Source organism: Pelodiscus sinensis, chromosome 3 (assembly GCF_049634645.1).
Source record: "Pelodiscus sinensis isolate JC-2024 chromosome 3, ASM4963464v1, whole genome shotgun sequence".
Taxonomy (NCBI): domain Eukaryota; kingdom Metazoa; phylum Chordata; order Testudines; family Trionychidae; genus Pelodiscus; species Pelodiscus sinensis.
In genome coordinates, this window is record NC_134713.1 from 176529602 (window position 1) to 176556344 (window position 26743).

The window sequence follows — 26743 nt, forward strand, 5'->3', positions numbered from 1 at the left end:
GTTAAAACTGTCAAGACAGAATGACGTATCACCTGGGACCGTATGCTGGTAGGGCCGGTGCTGCTGTGGTAGGGGGCTGGGAGCACTGGCAGCGGGGCAGTTGTTTGCCAGGGAGAAGCTGAGAGCCCCAGTGGCGGGACCAGGCAGGGCTGGTCGCATGTGGGGAGCTGGCTGGGAGGCCAGGCCAGGAGCAGAAGTGACCTTTCCTAGTCCGGCAAAATACCTCCTTCAGGACCACTCAGGTACCAAGGGAGCCAGACCAGGGAGGTCCAACCTGTACTTCTAAAATCCCAAGGTACATTGTGGCAAAAATCTGTTCAATTCACTAGCAGCAGATAAGATGTTCTGTGCCAATTAATTTGTTTTAAATGATAAACATGCTTCAGTAAGTTTTGTACAATGTATCCAGCACATTTAAACTGGTTTAATTTAGCTAATTTTAAACTAAGATTTTTTTTGCATTTTATTTGCATTCAAATACTGTTTGACATAAAACTCAAATAAAAAAATAATGTAGTAATTTAGAAATGCATTATACACCATTTTCTAACATAAAAATGTTCTCTTACAAAAATTAACACTCTGAATCTATTAAAATGTATAATAGCTTAAATATATGTATACTGGTAGCCTTTTTCTTCCTGGTTTGCAAAAAGAAAAATTCAGCACAAAGGTTATACCTAGACATAATTCAACATGTTTTCATGGTTACCATGCAGAATCAACCTTTCCTTAGGAAAATAACTAAAATGTACAAAAGCAAAGTTTGATTCAAACCAATGACTTAAGCAATTAAAATTGTTTTGATTTAAAAAAAGCAATTTATCCTGGAAAAAGAGGAAAACCTTTTAGAACTATCAGTTCAGAAATCACACAATATATTTTAACAAACTGTTCATTAAGTTTAGTATAAAATGACATTGGAATTACATGTTTGAATTCAGGATTTGTCTATACAAACACCAAGTTCATGGTAATCTGCAGTGTAAATCTTCCTCACACTAGCCAGCTATGCCATGCCATGGTTGCCCATGTAGAACCTGCTAAAAGTTCCCTAGCATACTGGCAGGTTAAAGTGCACTAGGTAATTTACAGTACAGACAGGCTAGTTCAAAGTAAATTTACACCCCAGCTTACTGTGCTGTTGAGTATTCATACAGATAAGGCTTAAAATACCACTTGATTGTTTTTCTTTGCTATTACTCATCCTGCCAGCAAACAGTGAATCCAGAGGACTAGAAAGACCCTTTGAAGTTATTGGATGGATTCATGGAAAAATAACCCTAGCAAAGTTTCTTGATACAATGAAGACAATCTTTGAAGGGGGCCCAAGCCCAGCCACAGTTAGATCAAGCTCAACTCTACTGATGTCCGTTAACAACAAAATGCTACTATACTTTATCCGGCCTAGTTTTGCTTGCTTTGGGAGGGATGCTGTGGTGATAAATATTTAATGAAGTGGACACACAGATTATACATAGAAAGAAACTACTTCAAAGAAACTTGAAGTCCAGAAAAAGAGAAACAGGCCTTCTAACTGAAGGCAAACTTCAGAAACTACGAGTAGTCCTATAACACTTTAGAGACTAATGAAAATATATAGGATCATGAGCTTTCATGGGTAAAGCCCACTTCATGAGATGAGTTTGAGTGGAAATAACAGAATCCAAGACATATAACAGCAAAAGCAATTCCAGTCAATTGTAGGACCTGTGTTAATAAAGCTAATTAAGTGGGCTAGATGTGAAACTGTAACCCCTTCCCAGCTCTTGCCCCTTCTTCCCCCCCTTCCCCCTCCACCGCCATCAAGCAATTTCCAAAAGCCTACTTGTGAGTCATTCCAAAGTAAAGAGGAGCCATCAATCACCACAAGGCAGTGCTGAGTGGATCAACATTATCTTTGGTACACTATTCTCACAGAACTCAAGTAGATGCTTGCCTACAGTATATATTACTTCACTAGACTTTATTGCCTTGAGATAGAGCTTCCATGTTTGGGAAAGTTTACCAATTATAGTTCAGACCAATATAGTTAAACCAATATATTTATAAATGGTATAACCCACTGTGTATATACTCTTATTCTGAAAGCTTTTTCCTGTTCAGTTTACACTGCTTCCAAAATGACATTAGCTGAACTCAAAAATATATCCACAGAGGGAATTACACCACTATAATTTTGGAAGTTTAAATTTACACTAGGGACGTTAAATATTGGTTAACTGAATAGTTGAGTAACCTCATGGATTCTTATCGGTTACTCGACTATTCTATAGTCCCCAAGGGCGGGGCCAGCAGCATGTGCGCTCTGGCCCCACTCCCAAGGAGCCCCATGCCACTCCACACTGCAGCCTCTGGCAGGCAGGCAGAAAGCAGGTAGAAAGCAGCGTGTGGTGCCAGGCAGCAGCTGATCTGCGAGGGGAGCTGTTTTTTAAACTGGCTCTACTTGCCAATCGAGCCTGTTGTCTCACGCTGCTGCTTCTGATACAGTTCTGGTGCACACCAGAACTGAGCCGGGTTGCCTGCCTCCTAATACACTTTAAATGCAGAGCCACAGTAGGGATAGTCCTGGACCCAACATGAGCAAGGACTGAGCCAGGCTGCTGACCAGCCTGCTAAAACATTTACTGGCAAGGAGGGGAGGGGGAAAGAGGGGAAATGCATGTAGTTTATAGCTTTAACCTATAAGCTTTTGCTTATCAGTTAATCGACCACACTAATACATACCTATTTGATCTTATCTTCTACTCAGTGAATAGCATAGTTGCTGTTAGGCAGAAATTTTCCCCATCACTCTAAATCCACTTCACTTACTGGCAGTCACTAGGCAATGGGTGGGCAATAATTTTTGAGGGGGACCCACTCCCAAGAATTTGGTAAATGATCAGGGGACATACTTTTTTACATCAATGGTGCAAGCATAGGGGTCTAGGATGGAGCTTGGGTACAGAAGGGAGCTCTGGGTAGGGGACATCGTTTCCTCTTTTCTGCACAGCGGACCAGTGAATCTCTGACCATGTCAGCCATGCACAAGGGAATGAAGGGCCACCCACAAAATAAGATGAGCTGCACAGATGCGACTCCATTAATTAGATGAATCCTGGACTTTGGAGGACGATGTGGAATGAGACAGAACTTTCCATAGTTATTGCCTCTCTAAAGCTCTAACTGTACTGTCACCATGGCAGGCAGGTAGAAAGCAGGCAAAAGACATTCGTGGCTCTCCCAGCTCCAACTGTGACTGCACAGCAGGGAGAGAAGGGAGAGCAGATTAAAGGCTCTCCACAGCCCAACTGGAGATGTAACATCTTTTCCTACTAGTACTGGTCCCAGCCCTGCTGAATTTGGCTGGCAGCTGAGCTAAGTAACTGCAGGATTCTAGATCACTCAGGTGCAGTTCCTTACCTGAGAAATACCAGCCATTCACGCTCTACATAAGAATGACCATACTGGGTCAGATCAAAGGTCCATCTAGCCCAGTAGCCTGTCTTTCATCAGTGGCCAACGTCAGATGATGCAGAGGCAGTGATCAGAACAGGTAATCGTCAAGCAATCCGGGTATGTCTACACTACCCTCCTAGTTCGAACTAGGAGGGTAACGTAGGCATACCGCACTTGCAAATGAAGCCCAGGATTTGAATTTCCCGGGCTTCATTTGCATAAGCGGGGAGCCGCCATTTTTAAAACCCCGTTGGTTCGAACCCCGTGCAGCGCGGCTTCACGGGGCACGAACTAGGTAGTTCGAACTAGGCTTCCTAGTTCGAACTACCGTTACTCCTCATTTCACGACTTCCTTTTATTTGTTTTAAACCTGCTACCTGCTGATTTCATTTAGTGAACCCTACTTCTTATGTTATGGGAACAAATAAATAAATTATCCTTATTAACCTTATCCACACCAGTCATGATGTTACAGACCTCTATCATATTTGCCCTTAGTCTTCTCTTTTCTAAGCTGAAAACTCCCAGTCTTTTTAATCTTTCTTCACCTGTTCCAAACCCCTAATCCTTTTTGTTGACCTTTTCTAATGCCAATATATCTTTCTTGAGATGAGGCGACCACATATGTACACAGAATTCAGGATGCAGGCATATAATCAATTTATATAGAGGCAATAAGATGTTTTCTGTCTTATTCTCTATCCCTTCTTTAAATGATTCTTAACATTGTTTTCTTTTTTGACTGTCGCTGCAGACTGTGTGGATGTTTTCAGAAAATTATCCACAATGACTCCAAGACCTCTCTCGAGTAGTTGTAGCCAAATTAGTCCCCATCATACTGTATGTATACCTGGGATTATTTTTTTCAGTACACATTATTTAAATTTATCAACATTCAATTTCACTTGCCATTTAGTTGACCAATCACTTAGTTTTGGGATATCTTTTTAAAGCTCTTTGCAGTCTTCTTTAGTCATAACTATCTCGAGCAGTACACCCAGTCTTCAGTGAAGACTGAAGCAAAGAATGCATTTAGCTTTTCCGCAATGACTTTATCATCTTTGAGTGCTGCTTTAGCATCTCAATCGTCTAACAGTCCCACTGGTTGTTCAGAACTTTTTTTGTTCTCTTACTGCATTTTTTAATTTGCAGTATACATTTAAGTTGGTCCTCTATTATGATGTCTTTGAAAAGTTTCCATGCAGCTTTCAGGGATTTTACTTTTGTCGCTGTACTTTAATTTCTGTTTAACCTCCTCTTTTTTGTTTAGTTCCCTGTTCTGAAATGAAATGCCACAGTGTTGGGCTGCTGAGGTGTTTTTCCCATCACAGGGATGTTAAATCATATTATTTTATGGTTACTGTTTCCAAGTAGTCCAGTTAGATTTACCCCTTGAACCAGATCCTGCACTCCATTTGATCTAAATCAAAAATTGCCTCTCCCCTTGTGGGTTCCAGAACCAGCTGCTCTAAGAAGTAATCATTTAAGGCAGTGTTCTCCAATCTTTTCAACCACAAGATCACTTTTTCAATTTAAGTGCAATGTAAGATCTACCTCAAACCCAAATACACTTACCCTACTTCCCCCCCCCCCCCTTCACTGAGATCCCACCCCTGCTTCACCCCTTCTGAGTCCTCATCCTACTCACTCCATCTCCATCTCCCTGAATCTCATTCACTTTCACCAGGCTGGGGTAGGGGTGCAGGCTCTGGTCTTGGGCCAAGGGGTTCAGAGTGTGGGAGGGGATACCATAAAGGTAGGGAGAGGGGGTGGGTTCTGGAGTGGCCTAGGAGATAGGGTATTTGCCTAGGGAGCATAGGGTTGGGGGCTTGAGCCCACCCACCCTTGGAGCAGCAGGACTGCCAATACAGGCTTCCCCAGGGATGGAGCTGCTCCCCTGCATTAGGAAAGCAAGATTAGGGACCCTCTGAAGGTAGGGAGATGGGCTGGGTTCTAGAGTGGCTTAGGGGACAGAACATTTGCCTGGGGATCATAGGATAGTGGGCTTGAGTCCTGTCCCCCCTCAGCAGCTCATGTCCTACCCACCCTGGGAGTGACCAGACAGCCAACACAGGACAAGGGACCCTCTGAAGGTAGGGAGGTGGGATGGGTTCTGGAGCGGCCATGGGGATAGGGAATCAGCAATTGGAGCACAGGATGGTAGACTCAAGTGCTACTCCCCTACTAGCTTGACCTGTTCTGTTCTTCTGATATATTTTGCACCCTGGTAGGACTATTCCATTGACTGCTCCCTTTCCACCAAGTTTCTGTGATGCCTATTATATCAATATCCTCGTTTAATACGAAGCAGTCTAGTGCACCCATTTTATTATTTAGATGTTTAGCGTTTGTGTATAAGCAGTTCAAAAATGTGTCATTATTTATCTAGCTGACATTTCCTCTAGTTCGGAGTGGGCAAGATACCTCTCGCGGGCCGTATCCGACTTTCCAAGCCACCAGATCCAACCTGCAGACCACTCTGCCGTGACCCTCAGGCACACAGCTGCCGTTGTTTTAAGTGCAGGGCTGCTCCACGTGGCTCTGTCCTCTGGAGGGAGGGAGAGGCTGCGTGTGATCTCCCTTCCTCCAGCCCAATCCTCAGATTCTATTGGCCAGAAATAACAAACCAATAGGAGCTGAGAGATTGGCTTAAGGGATGTGGGTAGTGCAAGCTTCTCCCCGCTCCCAGAGGTGAGAGCCACATGGGGGAGAGTGGGGGAGGGAGAGAACAGCCTGCATTTTCAAGCAGTCTCAGGCTGCAGCAGGCAGATAGCCCAGCCTGCCTCGAGGTTCTGCAGGCCAGGAGATGTTTCAGCAAGTGCCTCCCAGCCAGAGCCTGCCGTGCCCCCCCACTACCTTCCTCAGGTCACCATCCAAACCCTCTGCACCCTCCTGCCCCATGTCACAGCTCCTTTCAAGACCCTGTACCCCCTACTGCACCCCTCCAAGCCAGAATCCTCTGCTGCACCTATACTTCCTTCCTGACCCTACATCCCAATCCTCTGACCCAAGTCACAACCCCCTCCTTCACCCAAATGCCCCCCTTAGACCTCACACCATGTCCTGCACCCCAGTCCCTTGCCCTGTGTGCTCTTCTGCACCCAACCTCCATCCTAGACCCCGCACCTTCTCCACAGAAACATATAACCTTCTGCCTCTCTCTCTAATGATATGTCTGTACTACAAATTAAGGTATAATTGTAGCACAGGTAGACATATCAATGCCAACTCAGATAACAACAGTAGTGAATGTGTGGCAGCATAGGGTATAGCATGACTAGCTACTGAAGCAGAAGCCTGACATGGACTGTTGGTAGGTACTCAAGTATCAACCCAATGCCACGGTCCGTGTCTTCATTGCAATTATTACCTGCACGAGTGAGATTAAATTTAGCAGTATGTTACCCCCACTATAGTTACACCAGCATCTGTGGTGTTGATATATCTAAGTTTGCATTAAGACACATGCTGCAGAAAAGTTATCTTCAAATTACAGTAAGCAAACATATACCTTTTAATTGAAGGTGTAAGTTAAAAAGGCCCAATGCTTGTTTTGCTGAAACAACATGGCTGTGTCTACACTGGCATGAATTTCTGGAAATGCTTAAAATGGAATACTATTCCATTTTCAGTTTTTCCGGAAAAGGAGCGTCTACATTGGCAGGCTGCTTTTCCGGAAAGGCCCTTTTTCCGGAAAAGCGTCTGTGGCCAATGTAGACGCGCTTTTCCAGAAAAGAGCCCCGATCGCCATTTTTGCGATCGGGGTTTTTTTCCGGAAAAGACTACTGGGCTGTCTACACTGGCCCTTTTCTGGAACAGTGTTCCGGAGTAAGGACTTATGCCCGAGCGGGAGCAGAATAGTTTTTCCGGAATAGCGGCTGATTTTGTACAGTAGAGCATCGTTGCTCTTCCGGAAATTCAAGGGCCAGTGTAGACAGCTCGCAGCTTATTCCGGAAAGGCGGCTGATTTTCCGGAATAAGTGGACCAGTGTAGACACAGCCCATATGTAAAACATGGTTTTAAAATAAAATTTAAAGAATTCTTCCATGTAAAGTTTAGAGGAAATATTACAATTAAAGATATTTTCTCTTTACAAAAAGTAATTTAGATCATGTGAAATATGCAGACTGACTGGAATCAAACTATGTCAGCATCAACAGTGTAGAATTTTCTACTCTATGCACTATGTGATTAACCTTGATTTGGGACACATCTTTCATACAGAATTTAATTGAGTAATCTGCACGTAAATTACTAATATCAAGTTAGCTCTAATGAAAGCAGCCACATTGTGAAATAAAACTTGAGTTGCTAAAACAAGGAGTTCTGTGGCACCTTAGAAACTAAGATATATTAGGGCATAAGCCAGGGGTGGGGAAACTTTTTTGGGTTGGGGGCCGCTGACCCACAGAAAAAAAAAATCAGTCGGGGGCCACACACAAATGAGAAAAAAACAACAAAAAACCCATCTCACTGATGTGGCTCCTAAGAAGTAGAAAGACACTCCCAACATTCCCCTCACACACAAGAGGCGGAGTGGGGCCAGGCTAGTAGACTGTGTGCTCCTGCCCCACAGTGTGGTAACAGGGGGGCTGGAACACCAGTGTGGGCTCCCCAGTGCTGGGTGGTGAACCCCAAGCCAGGTTGGCCAGATCAAGGCAAGCCAAGGTTGGATGCAGCCTCTAGGTACCCACCCCGGAATAAGCTTTTGTGGGTAAAATTCACTTCATCAGATGAAGAGGTCTGAAGTAAGTTTTACCCACAAAAACTTATGCCCTAATAAATCTTTTAGTCTCTAAGGTGCCACAGGACTCCTTGTTTTTGCAGATACAGACTAACACAGCTACTCCTCTGACATTTTAATTAATGTGTTTTACTAGCACAGTATTCATATGTGGCACTTCGAATCTAAAGCAGGGGTAGGCAATAATTTTTGATGGGGAACCACTCCAAGAATTTGGTAAGTGGTCTAGGGTCGCACTCTTCCATGATATTAATGGATTTAATGCGGGGTCTGAGATGGAGATTGGGTGCAGGGTTTGGGAAGGAGTTTGGGTGAAGGAGATGGTCATGACCTGGGGCACTGGACTGGAGTGTAAGGGTTTGGGTTGTGACCTAGGACAGGAAAGGGCAGTGACCTAGGGTGCAGGGGTTTGGGAGGTGAGAAGGGTATATGGGTGCAGGAGCAGAGCAGAGGGCTTGGGGGGGGGGAGGGTGTGTGTGTGTGTGTGTGTGTGTGTGTGTGTGTGTGTGTGTGTGTGTGTGTGTGTGTGTGTAAAAGTAAGGGGGGGAAGAGTGCCCAGGAGACTTACCTGGGTGACTTCCAGCCAGCAGCCCAGCATGTTTCTGGGGCAGCCTGCCTGCCTACCCTGCCCCCACACAGGCTGCAGGGCCACATGCATGTGTAAACAACTACTAGTCAGAGGGGAGGGAGCTTGGTGCTGCCTGTTATTCAAACAGGAAGATTCCACTGGCCGGTTTCTAGCCAGAAGCCAGCTAATAGGATTGTGCTGGGGGCAGGGGCAGCACCAAAAGCCTTTCCCGGCTCTCAGTTTTGAAAGAAAAACAGCCCAGCAGCCACTTTTCTGAGTGGCATGCAGGTGGGGCAGGGCAAGAGGGAACCTGCCTGGGCCTCCCCGCTACATCCATGAACCAGATCCTGTGGCTTGGTTGGACAGAACCATCCCGTGGGTTGTATTTTGCCCAGGCCTGCTATAAGAGATCATAATGGGAAAAAAAGGCTACCAGAATAATCCAAAAGTGATTTTTTATATATTTTTTTTAAACACACACTTACACAAAAGCATGGTTTTAATCTGAAATCATTTCAAAATGCTGTCTAAAATGACACACATTAGCTAAGTTCCCAAAATCACTTAATTTGCAGTTTAATATTTTGACCCTCATGTCAATGTACTGAAAAATAATAAGTATGCACTAAATTCCCAAAAGGAGAATCAATTCTTTCCAACTCGGAAATAAAACAGATACATTACTGTAGCTAACGCGTCTGCATATCTTCATAGAAATAAGTGAACTATGATAAAGTACAAGTTTATCAAATAGTACACACTCTACTCCACACTGTTCACGCTGGCAAGAAGTTACAGAAATTCTCTCATCCTCAAAAGAAGGTTTTGAAGAAATTTAGCAGATTTACTTAAAACTTCTAGGCTGTGTCAGCCGCTTTTCCAGAAAAACTTGCCAGCTATCTACACTGGCCGCTTGAATTTCCAAAAAAGCACTGACTTCCTACTGTAAGAAATCAGTGCTTCTTGTGGAAATACTATTCTGCTCCCATTCAGGCACAAGTTCCTTTTGTGCAAAGCTTTTCCGCAAAAGGGCCAGTGTAGACAGCTCAGATTTGTTTTCCGCAAAAAAGCCCCAATCGCGAAAATGGCAATCGGGGCTTTTTTGCGGAAAAGCACGTCTAGCTTGGCACGGACGCTTTTCCGCAAAAAGTGCTTTTGCGGAAAAGCGTCAGGGCCAATCTAGACGCTCTGTTCCAAAAATGCTTTTAACGGAAAACTTTACTGTTAAAAGCATTTCCGGAAAATCATGCCAATCTAGACGCAGGCCTAGTGTTTATCTCAGTTCTACTGGATTACAACAAAACCCCCAAAGCTCATTATTAACAGCCAATATTTCCCTGTTTTTCCTTTATCCAAAAATTCTTCTCAAACATATTTATTAGGTATGTTATTAGAGTGAGTTCCCACTGATTTTCTGTGTGAGCCTAGGCAAATCACTTATTCTCTCTGTAACCTAAGTTCCTCATCTGCAGAAAGGAGAAAAATAGTATATCCCTATCTCACAAGAGGCATTGTCAGATAAATATATTTAAGGCTGAATTTTTTTGATGTTGCAGTAATGGGAGCCAGATATGAAAACTAAAATATACAGATACTAGAAGACCTACCAGGTGCTGCTCAGGTCAAAATACAAATAAGCTTTGTTTTTCTTCATTTAAAATCATTGTCTGAGTTCCCAGACCCGGCACGAGCTGGAACTGAGCAGGGCTGCCTGCCCACTCGCCTAGCTCCTAACATACTTTAAACGCAGAGCTGCAGCAGGGGTAGGTCCAGAATCCAGTGCAAGCCAGGACTGAGCAGGACTGCTGGCCAGCCTGCTAAAAAATTTACTGGAAAGAGGTGGGGGGGGAGGAATGCATGTAGTTGTGACGTAGTGGGGGTACCTGGCTGGTTTCTATGCTGCTGGCTCTGGGGTAACCCCCACTGGCTGCCGTGGGTACCACGGCCCAGACGGACAGGCCATGAGTCATTATGCAAAGAAGGTCTCAACCTGTCTGACAAGCCACCCCCCCATGGAGAGGGACAAAGGAAGGTGGAATGCTGCCCTGGCTGGGGGGGCAGGGCTGGAAGAGTGTTGGTTAGTTGCTGTCTGGGAGCATGGAGGAGACAGCCTAGGGAAAGGGGCTGGAGTTTAGGGGCCCAGTCCCCCCCATCTCAAGGGGGCCTGAGGCATCCTAGCCCAGCTCTGTGACCAGATTACATCTGTGCTGTGCTGTATCCTGGAGAGGCAATAAACTTCCTCTATTCCACCGGCTGGTGCAGTCTGTTTGTGCCATTTCGGAGTGCAGGAGACAGGGGAACCCCAATGCGCTGTCACAGTGGTCTATAGCATTAACCTATAAACTTTTGCTTAATTGACGATACCATTACATCCCTATGAAGAAGATATTATTTCACAGAACTGAAACACACAAATAGAAAATTTTGTTCCATCCAATGTTGGAGGGTAACCACCTAACGTACAAAACCACTGACAGACTGAAAGATGTATAGCAGGTTATTACGCAAAATGTAAATTGTACCATCTCATGGCTTTTCTAAAAGCCTGGCAAAGATCAGCACCTATTGGTAAGTCACCTGGCTGAAGTTAAATTTGGATAAAAAATTGGTACACTAGAAGGGAAAAGGAAAGCTCCTCCATAATCTTATTGTTGAAGGCACCTGTGCTCAATAGTGATTTATAGTATGAGGACACTTCCTGTCCTCTTGAAGGCTAAGATCAAGTGTACCCTTAAATAGCTAGTGGAAAAAACCCCACCCAATTCCACTGGTGACTGGCCAAAAATTTTGCCTGATCCTATTGATCTGGCTACGGGGAGCCATGTTTCTGTAACATCTACACTTGACTATTGCAACCCTCAATATTTAACAGGGATGTAAAAATATGTTTACATGGGGAGTGTGTAGAGTTTGTTCTGTGGGAGCCAATATGCACAAACACTGGCTCCCATGGAGCCACCGGCATCCCCCCTGTACCCCCTGTTGCTACCTCTATAACAGTGTTTCTCAACCTTTTTTATAAAGTACCCCTTTTTAAAAAAAATAAGTACCCCCCCCTTTTTTTAAAATTGTAAGTAGCCTCAGTACCTACAGTTTTCAGACACATTTTTTCTCCTACCATTGCATCACAGTTGTTTAAACAACTTAATCATAGTAGGGCAGGCAATGAAATTTTTTGGTGTAAAAAGTACAAATATAATAAAGCGCTATAAAACTTAACACAAAAATTCAGTTTTCTCCAAATTTCAGTTGTGTTCATGTACCCCTAAAGGTACTCGTACCGCTGGTTGAGAAACACTCCTCTATAACACTGTTGGCCAAAAGGAATCTGGCTATGGAGCAAACTTCCAGAGAAGATTAAATGAACACAGAATCTGACCATCTTTAGACAGCATTGTGAAGTCTTCATCTTCCAAAACCTTATCCATTATTAGAGCCCTGCAAATATCCACATCTCCAGATGTGCATGCGGCTATCCGCAGATCATTTTTGCAGATGTGGATATTAAGTTTGTATCCGTGCAAGCCTCCATCCATCATAGCAAGAATAATCATCATGAACTCCTCTCAGCAATCCAAAAAGTCCTGCTCCTAAAAACAAAACAAAAAACCAAGCAAAACAGACAAACCCTCACCTCATCTTAAGAAAAAAATTATTCACGAAAGAATGAACAGAACCAGAGTCCATGAAGTCCACTAGGAACTTTCCTATTGATTGTATATGGAATAATAAGAGACAGCAATATGAAATCTTAAAGAGAATTCAAAACAAGTCAACGCACCTGTTCAGAAACAATCTGCATTCAATATTGCATTTAGAAGGAATTCTCTGTGCATGCTCTCTACTGAACAAAATCCTGCCCAATCCTACCTTGATTTTCAAAACTCTCTCTCTACTCCATTGGAGCAACTAAACCAATACCAAGTAGGTAGAAACTTGTGACCACGGGAGATGTAGAATCTTCATGAGACCTGGAGCCAAGACTATAGAACTCACTGCCAGATCAAATAATGTTGATCAATACTCTTACGGAATTCAGAACTAACTGAAAACCTGTTTATTCAAGTTCTCTTGCAATAGTACTCCATAATCACATATTTTTATATTAATTAGAAAACCTCAGGCTGTCTTTTGTGCCAAGGGTAGGAAGTATTACTGATGAGAATTACTAAAAAAATATGGTAATACGTACTAATATGATAACTTGGATAAAAAATGTAGAGTATCTAGTGCAGAGGAAAAAGGGAGTGGATGGAAAAAGAAATGTTGCAGAAAACCAATGAGGACAACATAAGAAAAGAATGTTACAGGAAAAAAAAAGGACAGTAATAGAAGGAAAAGGATAGGTAATAAAAGCAAAAGAGACACAGTACATCACTATTTTTAATGGATTACTAGAAGGTCAACAAAATGGTAAACACAGTGCCAAACTGTTTTATTCTTTTGATTTACAGAAGTCATGTCCTAAAGATGTGGTGGTTTCAATTGCATTTAATGCTGGTTAGTCAGCTCAGTTGGTTTAGGCTAGCAGGTGGGCTTGAATAATAATAAAAAAGCCACACTTTAGAGATGGATTCCTTGATGTCATTTTCAGAAAAAGAACTAAAGAAATAATCAGCATGCAGAAACACTACTGGTGAAGGTTTTATTTTCTTGTTTAAAATAGTTGCATAAGTCAATATTGGGTTGTGAAAATAATACGGAATTATATGTATACTCCATATTTAAGTATACTTCCATTCATGGCACCTTTCATCAAACATATTATTGCTATAATTTAAGATAAGTACAATTTTTCAGTATGCACAAAAAAGAAACATGAGCAAATCTGTACCATCACCTTTTTCTGTAAATTGGCACTAATTTTGTGCCAAATTCAGTGTCAAATAATATGACAAAAGAAGCTGATACTTACCTGCTGTTTTTGATATGCAGTGTTTGGATTTATCTTTGATTCCAACAATAGAGAACCTGAAAAGGTGATAAGGAGTTACTTTTAGGAAGTTTAATTAAACAGACATCTCCATGGCTGTTATAACTGGCCATGTGCCCATAAACACATTAAATTCTAATTAATCCACATCATCTAGCAAGTCTAAGAAAAATATTTGCATTTTAATGGAAATCCCTACACCTTCTGAAGAAGTCCACCACAGACAAATTTAAAACAAAATTTCATTTAAACTCAATGGTCTGGGTATTGCTATTTTTCTGCTATATTATACAATTATGAGGAACGTTTTATAAATCAATACTAACAATAAATTATAACTAGCAGTTTAAGAAAAAAATTTACTTGCATTTTTTTTGCATTTTTTGCTCATATCTCCTTGAGATGCCCTTCAGAAGTGAATGATCTAGACCCTATAAACCCAAAGACTTTATTTTGTGTAAGTAACATATGTATCCTGGCAACAGTTCTGGAGTAATCTATACCAGGCCTCAGAGTCATAAGGTTTATTTAGCACATTAGCACCTGTCGGCTGACAAAGTTGCCACTTTTTTTCCTTATTTTTTCCCCCCAATGGAAACTTAAACACGCAATTTAAAAAACCCACCAGCAAGACTTTCACTTTTCCAAAACAGAGAATTTACAAAAACAAATTCCCGGCACGACCAGAAAACCACTTTCGGGGAAGGCTAAGTGAGGGCTGGCAGACTCAGTCACGGGTGATAACGTTAAGGAAGCATTTGGAGTCACTTCAGTGCAGACCACACTCGGCTTCACCGAGTGAAGGAGGAAAGTTTGGAGGCAGGAGGAAAAAGCCCCCTAGAGACGCTGCCTCTCAGGGAACGGGGCAGACTCCCTCACACAAGCCCAGAGCGTATCAGTGTCTGGGGCTTTGGCCGGGCCAGGCAAGGCCAGACCAGCAGACTGGTGGGGTCCGTGTTTGCAGGGCGCTGCGCGCGGGGAGATGTCACATTCTCTCCCCTCCCCCAGTCCCCTTGTCCCAGCACCCGGCCCAAGGCAGTGACCGGCCAGGCTGGAAGAGCACCACGGGGGCCAAGCCGCGGGCCCCCTTCCCGGCAGGGCCTAGGCCTCCCCGCAGCTCCTGGCTCCGCTCTCACCGTCCGACTCGGCCCGCACTAGAAGCGACATCCCCTTGAGTCGCTCCACGTAGGTGGAGGAGACGTGTCCGGTGCCCCTGTCGTCCCATTGCCGGTCCTCATTGAGGGTATAGACCTTCACCCGCCGCCGGGTGTCCGACATGGTGCAGCCCGCCGGGGGCCTCCGCGCTGGCTCACCGCCTCCACGGGCTCGGGCAGTCGCTCACGCGCAGCGCGGGGTTTTTAACACGCCGCTTTTCATGGCTCCCTGCAAGCGAGAGGGGAAAGTTGAGCCCCCAGCTCGGTCCCTCTCACTCCGCGCCGCCGCCTCAGCAGCTACCACAGCGCGGCCGCCATCTTGTAACCCGACTCTCCTGCCTTTCTCTTCCTTTCAGCAGCGCGTGCCACGGGCTCCACTAGCAGGGGCTACGGCGGCCGAGAGCCCACGCGCGCTGCTGCAAGGACGGAGGGGGCGGGCTTGTGTGTCCCCGCCCTGAGGCCGCCTCCCGCCGGCTTACACACTATGGCACCCTCCCCCTGTGACCTCAGCGCCCCTCTCCCACCTCCTGCCCAGGGTCCTTAGAAGCGGAGCACGCTCTGGCTGGAAGTGGTTTCCAACACATGGGGTTTGCAGTCTGGTTCAGTGGCTCTCAGCACCCATGAGCACGCTGCAATCACAATCCTGCTACTGCCCAGCAGCCACTGAGCCCACCATTATCCACTCCAGGGCCCACGGGACACCCCATAAGCATGGACCCCGCTAGAACCTAACAACAGCCCCTGAAACACCCCAACTGTAAGTGACAACAAAGACAGGAGGCATGATCTCTGGGAGTCTTTAGTCATAAATCCACACACAGGTGGCAGGCACTTTGTGCTTGAATGAGACAGAAGTGCATTTTGCCAGCAGCAACTGTGACTGATCAGACTTGTTTTTTATTCCCTCCAATCACTCCAAATGAGAGGGCTACAAAAAGAAAAAGCCCCAAACTTAGGCTCTCTTGCACTCTTCTGACTGGATTGACACATCCGGTGGGATCACAACTCCATGGCCAAAATAGGATATATATAAAGGCAATAAATTTCACCACCTGGAATGTCTGCACCCTTACCGACGCTTATCCCAGCAAATGCCTAGAAACTACTTCCTTAACTGCCAGACAACTGGCAAGATTCAACACTGACATTGCAGCTCTTAGTTAGACCTGTCAGGCCACTGAAGGCCAATTAAAAGGATGGTAATGGCTACACTTTCTTTTAGAAAGAAAAGTCAGCCAAGGAGAGAGACATTCATGGAATTGTCTTTGTAATCAAAAGCAAGATTGCCAGTCAGCTTTTGGAACTTCATATAGGGATCAATGAATGCTTCCTGACTCTGGCTCAAGCTCAGCAACAAGCAATATGCCACAGTCATCAATGCATAGACTCAATGAGGAAGAAAAGAAGGAGCAGTTTTAATGAACTCTTGATGAAGTCCTCACAACCACACCTAAAGCAGACAAGCTCATCCTCCTGGGATAAGTCTGCCAGGACTCCCAACTCTGAAGCACATAATAGGCAAAGAGGAGGTGGGAAATATAAATCCCAATGATATTCCCCTCCTCAGGAAATGTGTGGAGTACAACCTGCTCATCACAAATACCATCTTTAGGCAGAATATCCTATTTAAGAACACCTGGAAATCTCTTTGGTCCAAGCATTGGCACCTTCTCGACTGTGTTATAGTCAGAGCTCAAAACCATGCTAGTGTCTATATAACAAGAGCCATAAGAGGTACAGATCACACTGTTGGGGCAGACCATTGATTAGTAAACTCAACCATGTATCTGTAGCTCACTCCACCACACTGCAAACACCCAAAAGCTAAACAAAACTGGTAAGTCAAACCACTTCAAGACCAACCCAGATGTGAGATGTTCCAGCAACACCTGCCTGAGAAACTCCTATTTACCTTATAACATCACCAGTATAATTCACAGTGCATATGCTGAAACTACAGGATAATCCACGCATCAGCACTAAGACTGGTTTGATGAAAACAAGAAGGAAATCCTGACACAGGCTGTCAAACGTCTCTGTGATTAATTTGAGTTGGGCCTCTACCTGAGACTTGGAGCAACTCCTAATCAGCCAGTTGTTGAGGTACAGAAACACCTGTAGCTGATGCCTGTGTAGAAATGCAGGGACCACAAGCATGCACTCGGTGAAGCTGTGAGGTGCAGCTAACAGGCCAGTCAGGAGGACTGAAAACTGGTAATGGATACCATTTACCACAAACCTGAGGTAGTTCTGGGGGGCTGAATGATTGCAATATGGAGATATGTATCCATCAAGTTCAGGGTGGCTTATCAGTCTGCTATATCCAGAGAGAGGACATTGGAGGCCAAAGAGACCATGCAGAATTTGAGTTTACTTACAAACTTGTTGAGTTCTTCTCACAGGTCTTCGGTATTAGAAAGTACTGGGAATAAAAAACCCTGCCCCCATGTTCCAGTGGAACTGCCTCCACAGACCATATTGCTAAGAGCAACTGCACCACCTGGGTAAGGAGTTCTTTGTGAAAAAGGTCCCTGGATAGGGCCAGGGAAGGAGGGTGGGAGGGAAAATAATTGGATAGTGTATTCCCCTCTCTACTATGTGGAGCACCTTGCAATCCAAGGTGATATGGGACCATACCTCATAGAAAGAGGATAGTTTGGAGGAGAAGGTAAGGCAAGGCGGATCCAGTTGGTGAGCTTGTATGCCATCCTTGACCGTACCTTCAAAAGGTCTATTTAGGGCCAGGTGGTTTAGAATGGCCAGAGGATGGGTGTGGCCTCTTTCTGCCACTCCTGTTCCTTCTCTGGGGAGCTGTCCTGTCAGCGCTGTTGGTAACACCATGGTAGAGGTTGAGGTCTGAATTGCCTCCGTTGCGTGTGCAGGACTACATAGCCTCTTATCTGTTTTTTTCCCCTGAAAACAGAGTTACACCCTCAAAGAGAAGGTGCTATTTGGTCTGCTGGACTTCATGGGGAAGAGCAGAGACATGGAGCCAGGAGCCCCCCTCATGGCTCTACTTGTAGCCATGACTCTAGTGGCATCAGCACCACCCAGAGTGGTCTGTAGGGAAGTGCAGATTAGCTTCCCTTTCTCAACCTAAGCAAAAAATTCAACTAGTCAGTCTGACGGGAGCAGCTCTGTAAACTTGGTCATTGCCACAGAGGAGTTGTACAACAACCTGTTGGTTGGACATATGTAGCAGCAGGCATGTGAAATAAAATAGTCCTCCAAACAGTCCCCCATTTTTTAGGGAGCTCCCCTGAAAACCTTGTCATTCATGCTGATTACCTGGGTCCACAATAAGGGAATGAGGAAGCATGTAAAAGTATAAATGTTCACACCCCTCGGAGAACATAATATAATACCACTCATTATTCTGGGCACTGGATGGCAGGGAAGCTGGCATTTGTCTCGGGTGATAGGAAGTGTGAAATGAGAAGGACCTGAGAGGGCAAGAACATTCACCGTGGGATCAACCTCCTCACTCATCTCTTCAGCCTTGATGCCCAGACTCTGAGCTGCTTCCCCACAGCAATTGCTGCAATGCCCATTTGTCCTCAAGTGCAGGTTTATGGCTATGCCAGCCAATGCCTCATGGGGAAGGAGTAAGCTACTAAAAACAGAGCTTGTTCTCTGCTGGCAGCTCCTGATGAGTCTCATGACTCTGAGGTCTCAGACTAGCCCTGGCACCAGTGACACACTAGTCAGTGCTAGGGGTGTAGATGTAGAGATCAGTGCCAGCATAGGCATCAGCTATCCTTTCAGTACTGTGGGAAGGACTGGTATCAACTCACTGCCTGAAGTGGTGGAGGCAAAGCTGACACCTGTGCTATTGTTGGTGCTGCTGATCCTGTGGAAAGTGCTGAAGGTGCCGGTGTCGAGGTCACTGTTGGTACCAAATGTTAATACCACCAAGATCATGGACAGTGCCAGCATGGTAGGAGGGAACTGTTTTTATCAGTAGCTTCTGGAGTCAGGTCTTAGGTGCCTCCTCCATTGTTAAAGGGCACCTGATCACGATGAGGAGAAAGATGACAACTACAGAGGACATATTTGGTGAGATCTTATAAGCCTGCTTTGGACAATGAATAGATTGTTTGAAGGGCCACCATTATCAAAACATGCCAAAAAACAAAGAGGGCCAGCAACAGGCTTGGGGGGGTCTCAGTAGGACAAGGAATGTGAACTGCATCAGGATCTAAAGGGTCTTCTCAGGCAGCAAATCTAAATGGTACAGATCCTGGTAAACCCACTGGTCAAAAAATCCTGGAATCAGCCTATACACTCCCTGGAGAATTCCACAGTTGCTGCTCCACCCAACCCAAACCACATCCTTATTCCTACCACTCATCTCCTCATCAAGCAAAGCTACAGCTACAAATCACAGTTTAGTGTCTGTAACCATAACTGAACTACCTTTTTGTTGAAACAAATGGACATTAATGTGTACTTATTTTTCAATAAAATTTAAAACATTTCATCCTATTATGTTAAGTTTGTATAATATTGTATGCTTGCGTTTATTTGCACTTTGATTTCGAGCACTGAATTTTTGTACTCAAAGTTGTATTTTTGGATAATCAAAGTACCTTTATTAGTTCACAACAAATGTTATGGAACACAATGTGCAAGCAAAGAAATCAAACAGTATTTATAAATGCACATGAAGCACCACAGAATTCAGAACAATCAGGAAAGCACCCAGCCCTATTTAGAAATGTACAACAAAGAACCACCTAATTCATAGTGGTAGGTAAAGCCTCAGGCCCAGCAGTATTTCTAATTTGCAGGCAGCACAAATGAATGGATATCAGGCCACACCCAAAATGTACATTACTTGGTGATAGAAGACATACACCAAGAGAGAATATTACTGTAGATGACTTTGAAAAACAACCTTAAACACACAGCTCCATATTGGTCTCTTAAATCTGGCTTTTCAAAATTTAGAGAGATGGCTGCATCTCTGTCCTCAGTCTAATGCCAGTTTTCTCCCGTTTTGTGTCTCAGAAATTATACAGGTGACAAAAGGCAGCTATAATTATTGGCTATCACTGGGAAAAAATATCCCAATCTAGAAAGTAAACTCTGCCAGTGTCCCTTCAACCAACCAAAAGCATGTACAGCTGTCATTCTGCACTCAGGATCACAACTGGCACTTCCAAATCACCAGTCACTAGTCAGGAAACAGCTTGCAGCTTCCTAAACAGTCGTGTGTTCTTAAACATGAGAACATCATGCACCTTCTCTGACTGGGGATGTGAAGGAGTAGTCGACTATCCGCTAAGCAAATACTTATCAGAAAGTTGACAGACTAGTTGACGAGTCACTTCTCCCCTGCCCTTGCTGCCTCTATCAGAAAGAGGCTGTAAGGGGATGGAGGAGAGGAGGGAGTACATCAAAGTGGCAACACCATTTGGAGTCAGACTCCAAGCTCTATACGATGCTGCCACTTTAAAATGCCACGTGCAGCTCGGGGCCAGCTGGGGTACCCCTAGGCTGCACATAGCGTTTCAAAGCAGCAGCACCATGTGGAGCCCAGGCTCTGTGCAGCGCTGCCATTTTGAAATACTGCAGGGAGACTGGTGTCATGCTCCCCACAGCGTTTCAAAGCAGCAGTTCCGCATGGAGCCCAGGGTCAGTGGGGCAGTCCCCAACTGACCTGGGCTCTATACAGCACTTTTGCCTTTGAAGTGTAGCAACAGCCCTAGGGTTGATGCTACATTTCAAAGGCAGAGGCACCCTATCGACTAATCGAATAGTCAATGCAAAATGCATTGACTATTTGATTAGTCAATTAGTCAATATTTAACATCCCTGTTTCTGACCAGTCACTCTGATATTGGTGAACTACCTACTGTGATCCACCGCTGGTTGCAGAACAATAGAAAAATAGCACTTTCTGTTGATGTACTCTGTGGGCAAGTGACATCTGTTGCCCACAGCACTTGGTGAACCACAGCGCTACAAATCCATCCACTATTTCCTGCATCATGTCAAAAACCAGTCCCATGCCACAGGAGACAATTAATAGCCCTATACATTTGCATGGCTAGGGGCCCCACTGTGGATTTTCCAGTTACAAAATGATTTCCCATTGACCATTAGTCATCTGGTATTGCAGGCTGCCAGAGTGCAATTACCACTCGCTTCTCCACTGTCAATGCAGCTCTCATTCTGGTGCTGGAGGGCCAGCAAGAGAGTGGCACACAGATTCAGGAATGTAGCCTTTTCACATACAAAAATTCTGCAGCCACTGTTCACTGTTCCAACCTCACACTGTGACACAATCCCACCAGTCAGTGCTTGTTTCTCAGCCCCATAAACATCCCACTGCTCTGCAAATGCTCTGACCACCAACAGCATCCTGGATATTTTTTCTCCATTGTGTCCCTCAACAAATTGTGCTCACAGATATCCATGACATGTCTCTCTCATTGTGATGTCCCGTACTGCAGTACTTCCTGAAAGTCTGCATACTCACTCAGAAGAATCATATGTCCTGTATTTGCAACATTAATGAGAAGAGTATGGAGCTCTCTGGGCTTTGTGTTTGAGTCAGATGGCAGAGAACAAAAAGTGTCATGAAGGACTGTGGTATTTTTAAATAAGAATGCAGAAGTTGCATGCTGGTAACTTGACCCCCAGCTCTCAGAAATCCTTGGGCAAGTTGTTACCATCTCATAAAACGTGTCCCCAAATGCATCGTGCTGGATAGTGGTGTGTGGCACACCAAGTTCATCATACTTTACATTAACACAAGCACTGTTGGTGAGCAGACATATCACCAGTGCAAGTAGCCAAGTATTCACATGCCCAAGCGATATACAAACTATGATAGCTAAATGCCAATGTACCTTGAGTTAACTGAAGTATACCGTATAGACATGGCTGCAGTCTCTAGCAGCCAGATGATGTTTTGTCAAAAAAATTCAGTTTTCCCTAGAGTTAAAGTCATGTCATCTGCAAAGAAAGCTCTTCATGTCCTGCTGCTCTTGCATAATAAGGGCCCCCACTTTGGATCAATTCAGAAAAAACAGATTTCCTCCCTCAGATCTGGCCCTGAAAGCATCCAAATTGTCCACTGCTAATTGTCCACTGCTAAGTAGCAGAGTCGTTGTAACATTTTCCATTGCAAACAAGCCTATTCCAAGAAGGATCAGAGTCCCCTCAACACTATCCATTGGGGATCTCTTGGGCAGAAAGGGTGGCAGCCATCACAGTGGAAGTCTAAGTAAGCTGCCACTTGGCCATCAATCGACACTAACAAACACAGCTGGATTGACCTTAGCTTCTCCACAGAAACATCCTTTGGCAAGAAGGCACTCCAAGTAGTGTTCCCAAAATAGATCAATGCTTTTAATTTTAGGGAAGGGAGGATGGGACATTATGATTGTTCTGCTTATTGCTCTCTTAAGTTGTTTTACTGTTTGCTATGTACCAAATGAATCAGGCTCAGGAAAGAGACAGAATCTAAAATGGAAAACATGTTACTTGATTTCATTTGTGAGACTAATGTCTCCTCTATTCTGACTCACATGAGAAGTTCTTTGTATATCTTCATGATAGCACAAAAAGAGCTCAATTTAGCTAGAGACATAAAGGGTAACAAAAGAACACTGTACAAATATATTGGAAGCAAGAGGAAGACCAAGGACAGGGTGGGCCCATTTCTTAATGTATAGGGAAAAATAGTAGGAAATGTGGAAATAGCAAAGGTGCTTAATGACTTTGTGTTCATTTTCACCAAGGATGGTCGCAACTGAAAGCTTAATATAGCACTACTACAGGGTCAGGTCAGATAGCTATAGAAGAGCACTCAAAGGGATATAAGTTAGCCCTAGATTCCCCGAGTAAATTGTCCCGGGCTGGCCTTGAACTAGAAAGAACTTTCCAGAAAAGTCTGGACAATCAGGCCTGTTAGAATACCTGGAGATAATTAGAAGCCTTTTAGAGCTAATCAGGGAATCAGGCTAATCAGTCCACCTGGGGCTAATCAAGAACCAGTTGAGACTGGGTCCTGGGGCACGTGGGGAGGAAGGAAGGAGCCAAGGTTCTGAGAGTGAGAGGAGTCTGGGTGAGAGCTAGGAGTTGCAAATCAGGTAGAGTGTATTGGAGGAGCAAGATAAGTTGCTCAGGTACCAGAGGAAAAATACTAGGAGGAATTATTTGGGGAAGTGGCCCAGGGAAGTAGTTGCCAGATGGGGAGTAGAACAAACCCCATCTGTTGCTTCTGCCTTAAGCTTCCTGGGCCAGAACTAAAAGGAGTGGGTAGACCCAGGTTCTCCCCAACCTTCCCCATACAACTACAGTCTGTTCCTTGATAAGGAGATCAGGACTACAGAGGGACTAGCCTGTAATGAGTATGGCTCAGTAGGCTGTGAACCCTGCCTCTAGTAAAGAGAAAGAGGTCATCCGATGGGACACAGTGAACCTCTGAAGCTGAATACTATCCTCCAGAAATGCAGGACCCACAGGCACAGCCGGAGTTCTGCTACAATAGTAAATGACAGTGAAAATTGGGTAGGTTCAGAAGTTAAAATAGGAAAAGAAAAAATTAAAAATTACTTTAGATGTCTTCAATCCACAAGGCCTAATGAAATGCATCCTAGGATATGCAAGGAGTTTATTGAGAATGTATCTGAGTTATTAGCCATCATCTTTGGAAAGTCATGGAAGACAGAAGAGATTCCAGAAGAATTCGGAAAGGGCAAATACAGTGCCCATCTGTAAAAAAGAAAATAAGAACAACCCAGGAAACTACAGACCAACCAACTTAACTTCTGTGCCAAGAAAGATAATGGACAAATAATTAAGAAATCCATCTGCAAACATCTGGAAGATATTAAGGTGATAACAGCCAGCATGGATTTGTCAAGAACAAATTTTATCAAACCAACCTGAGTTGCAAGTGCTTTGGAGGATGGGATCATAATTCAAAATGAGGACAAACTGGAGAAATGGTCTGAAGTAAATAGGATGAAGTTCAATAAGGACAAATGCAAAGTACTGCACCTAGGAAAGAACAGTCAGTTTCATACATACAAAATGAGAAGTGATTGTCTAGAAAGGAGTACTGCAGAAAACGATCTGGGAGTCATAGTGGATCATAAACTAAACATGAATCAACAGTGACACACTGTTGTTCAAAAACACTAAGAAACATTCTGGGATACATTAACAGGGCTATTGTGAGTAAGACATGAGAAGTCATTCTTCTCCTCTACTCTGCACTGATGAGGCCTCAGCTTAAGTATTGTGTAATTCTGGGCACCACATTTCAGGAAAGATGTGGAAAGAGTGGAGAAGGTCCAGAGAAGAGAGAAAAATGATTAAAGGTCTAGAAAACATGACCTATGAAGGAAAACTGAAAGAATTGAGTTTGGTTTAGAAAACAGAAGACGACTGAGAGGGGACATGACAGCAGCTTTTAAAAGGGTGTTACAAGAAGATGAGTGGTCCTGTGGGTGCTACACTGTAGGTGTCGGTGTGCCCCTGCACTGTCATTTGGAGATTTTTAGAGTAGAGTCCTTGCGGGCTGCCAGGGTCTCAACATTACAAGTGTGGCCTGTCTTCATAGTTCCTTCCCTACAATGGAGACCACATGAAACACCAAAGTAAAGAAGAGGGTGGATAGTGAAGCACCTATAGGGCCACTCATCTCAAAGAACATCAGTTACTACACTGGTGAGTAACCTCCTCCTTTTCTCCTTCGAGAGATGTCTTTGTGGATGATCTACTGTATGTGACTCTAAAGGAGTATGCGTTAAAGAGGTAGGATTTTAGATCTGGTACAAAGGCTATGGAAAGTACTGCTTGGGTTTTCCCTATTTCAGACAGCAGTCTCTGAGTGAGAGTGTAGTGTTGTGCAAAAGTGTTCAGAGGGCCATGTGGCAGCTTTAAAATATCTTTAAGAGGGATTTTATGAAAGCATACTATAGACGTAAATACCACTCTCTCACGGAGTGTATGTTAACAGTGGCATTAAGATTTCTTTGCTGGTAACATAATTGGATTCAATCCGATATACAATGTGAAAGCCTCTGAAGGATTTTGTTCTATTGAGATAAAAATAAGAGTGCCTCATGCATGTCAAGTGTGTGCATGTGGATATGAAGTTGTTAGCACATGGTTTTGGGAAGGAAAGTGGATGGGTACATTGCTATGGAAAGAGGAATGAATTTTGTGGAGAATGTTGGGGTATGTGCAGAGAGTGACTTTGTCCTTAAAAAAAAAAAAAGTGTATGGTGGATTTGCCACAAGCGCTCCAAGTTCTCTTATTTGCCTGGCTGACTTAATGCTACTAAAATGCTGTTATTGATAAATGTAAGAGGGAACAAGTGTGTCGTTGGTTCAAAAGGCTGGTGAGTTAGGCAGTTGAGAACCAAGTATACATCTCAAGGTTAAGTGGGTGGTTTAATATTTGGGTAAAGGGCTTGTGTATCCTTAAGGAATCTCTGTCACAGGGTGACTGAGTGGTGTCAACGATTTTTGAAGAGAAATACGACAAGAGAAAGAGAAACAGTGTCCACTGCGTCAAGAAGGCCCTGGAGTGTGGTTCAGGACATTGTGTGGCCCTCTGTGATAACCACTCCGAGTTGTTGTCTCTTTGCCTCAGGGATCTCTCTAATAAAACCACTGAACTTGGAGTAATTTATGTGGTCATATTTGCTGAGTAGGGCTGCATAGTTGGCTGCTCTAAATTGTAGTATGGATGAGGCATAAATTTTGCAGCTGAAGAGACCCAGCCTTTTACTGTTGCAATCAAAGGGAATTGAGCAGAAGTGCTGCTGTTTATATTTTTGGTGAGCGGTTTACACTACCACCGAATTTGAAACAGGATGTGTAAGCAGGAAATCTGAGCCCCAGGGTGGAACGCAATTTTTTTGATCTGCTCTTTTGCGGGTAGGTGGTATAGTGGGTTGGATTTGCCAGATAGTTTTGGCAGGGTCCATCACAACAGGGTTAATGGGAAGAGCAATCTTGGAAGTTGTTGCAGTGAGCTTGTGTTAATTCTCTGTAATCTCTTCCTGAGTAATGAGCTCTGCTGTTACTCTTTTAAAACATGTAAAGTCATCCTCTGCGAAGGGAGGGGGTGGCATGATGTCTTTGTCTGAAGACTACAAATTGGTGTTCTCTGGTGAGGTGTCTGATGCCATTGGTTCTGTTTGTGGGGCATCTGGTTCCAGTGGTTACTGAGTGGTGGGTTTGGGTTGGGGACTTGCTCTGCACTGCATTGGATTGGTGTCTGATATAGGAATTCCTGTAGTGAGCTCTCCAAGGGCTTCAATATTGCCCCGGCCAGGATAAAGCATGGGTGGTCCCATCCCTGGGAGGTTGTACCATGGGTGGAAGTCCCTAGCATAAAATGACCTTGATCAAGTTGTTGCCAAGGCAGTGGGAGTATCAATGGGAGGAGAGTGTTTTGAGAAGACTTCCTCCACGTTCTCTTCATCCTCAATCAGAAATGGAACTGGAGATAAGCAGTGCTATGGTACTGACATTCCTGGGGAGACCTCAGTATCGAGAAGCAGAGACTTGAGCATCGGTGATACAAGGAGATCGCTGGTGGGAGAACCGTGATACCAGTGTAGACTGTATCTGGGTGTGCTGCACCACAGTTGATGGCTATGTGGCCAGCTTGTCCGGTGCTGCCAAAGATGGCAGAGCAAGTGGTATTGAGGTGATGGTCAGTACTGAGTCAGGCAATGGTGCAGGCAACTTTAAGCCGCTTCCCTTGTATCAGAGTGGTAGCAGTCATTGTGCCTGAGATGCCCCGAGTGTCATGGGTGTTGAGGCCTGGTGAAGATGACACGGTTAGCACCAATCTGCTCAGAGACCGTCTTGCAGGAAGGGGACCTCTCTGAGGTGACGAAGCCGAGCACTTTTTTGCCACCTTTTT

At 44.4% G+C, this 26743-nt stretch overlaps 1 protein-coding gene across 4 annotated transcripts in view; it reads right to left on the reverse strand.

Moving 5' to 3' along the window:
• Positions 1 to 15242, reverse strand: part of PPP4R3B (protein phosphatase 4 regulatory subunit 3B) — a 66709-nt gene extending 51467 nt beyond the window's left edge. For 2 of the 4 annotated variants that reach the window (XM_006122139.4, XM_006122136.4), the window contains exons 1-2: positions 14824 to 15239; positions 13670 to 13725 (exon numbers count right to left, since the gene is read on the reverse strand). In XM_006122139.4, coding sequence (XP_006122201.1) covers positions 13670 to 13725; positions 14824 to 14965 — 198 coding nt within the window. In that variant the 5' untranslated portion in view covers positions 14966 to 15239. Of the gene's footprint in view, positions 1 to 13669; positions 13726 to 14823 lie in introns of all 4 variants that reach the window. The other 2 variants (XM_006122137.4, XM_006122138.4) reach the window with 2 other exon arrangements.
• Positions 15243 to 26743: the final 11501 nt, after the last annotated feature.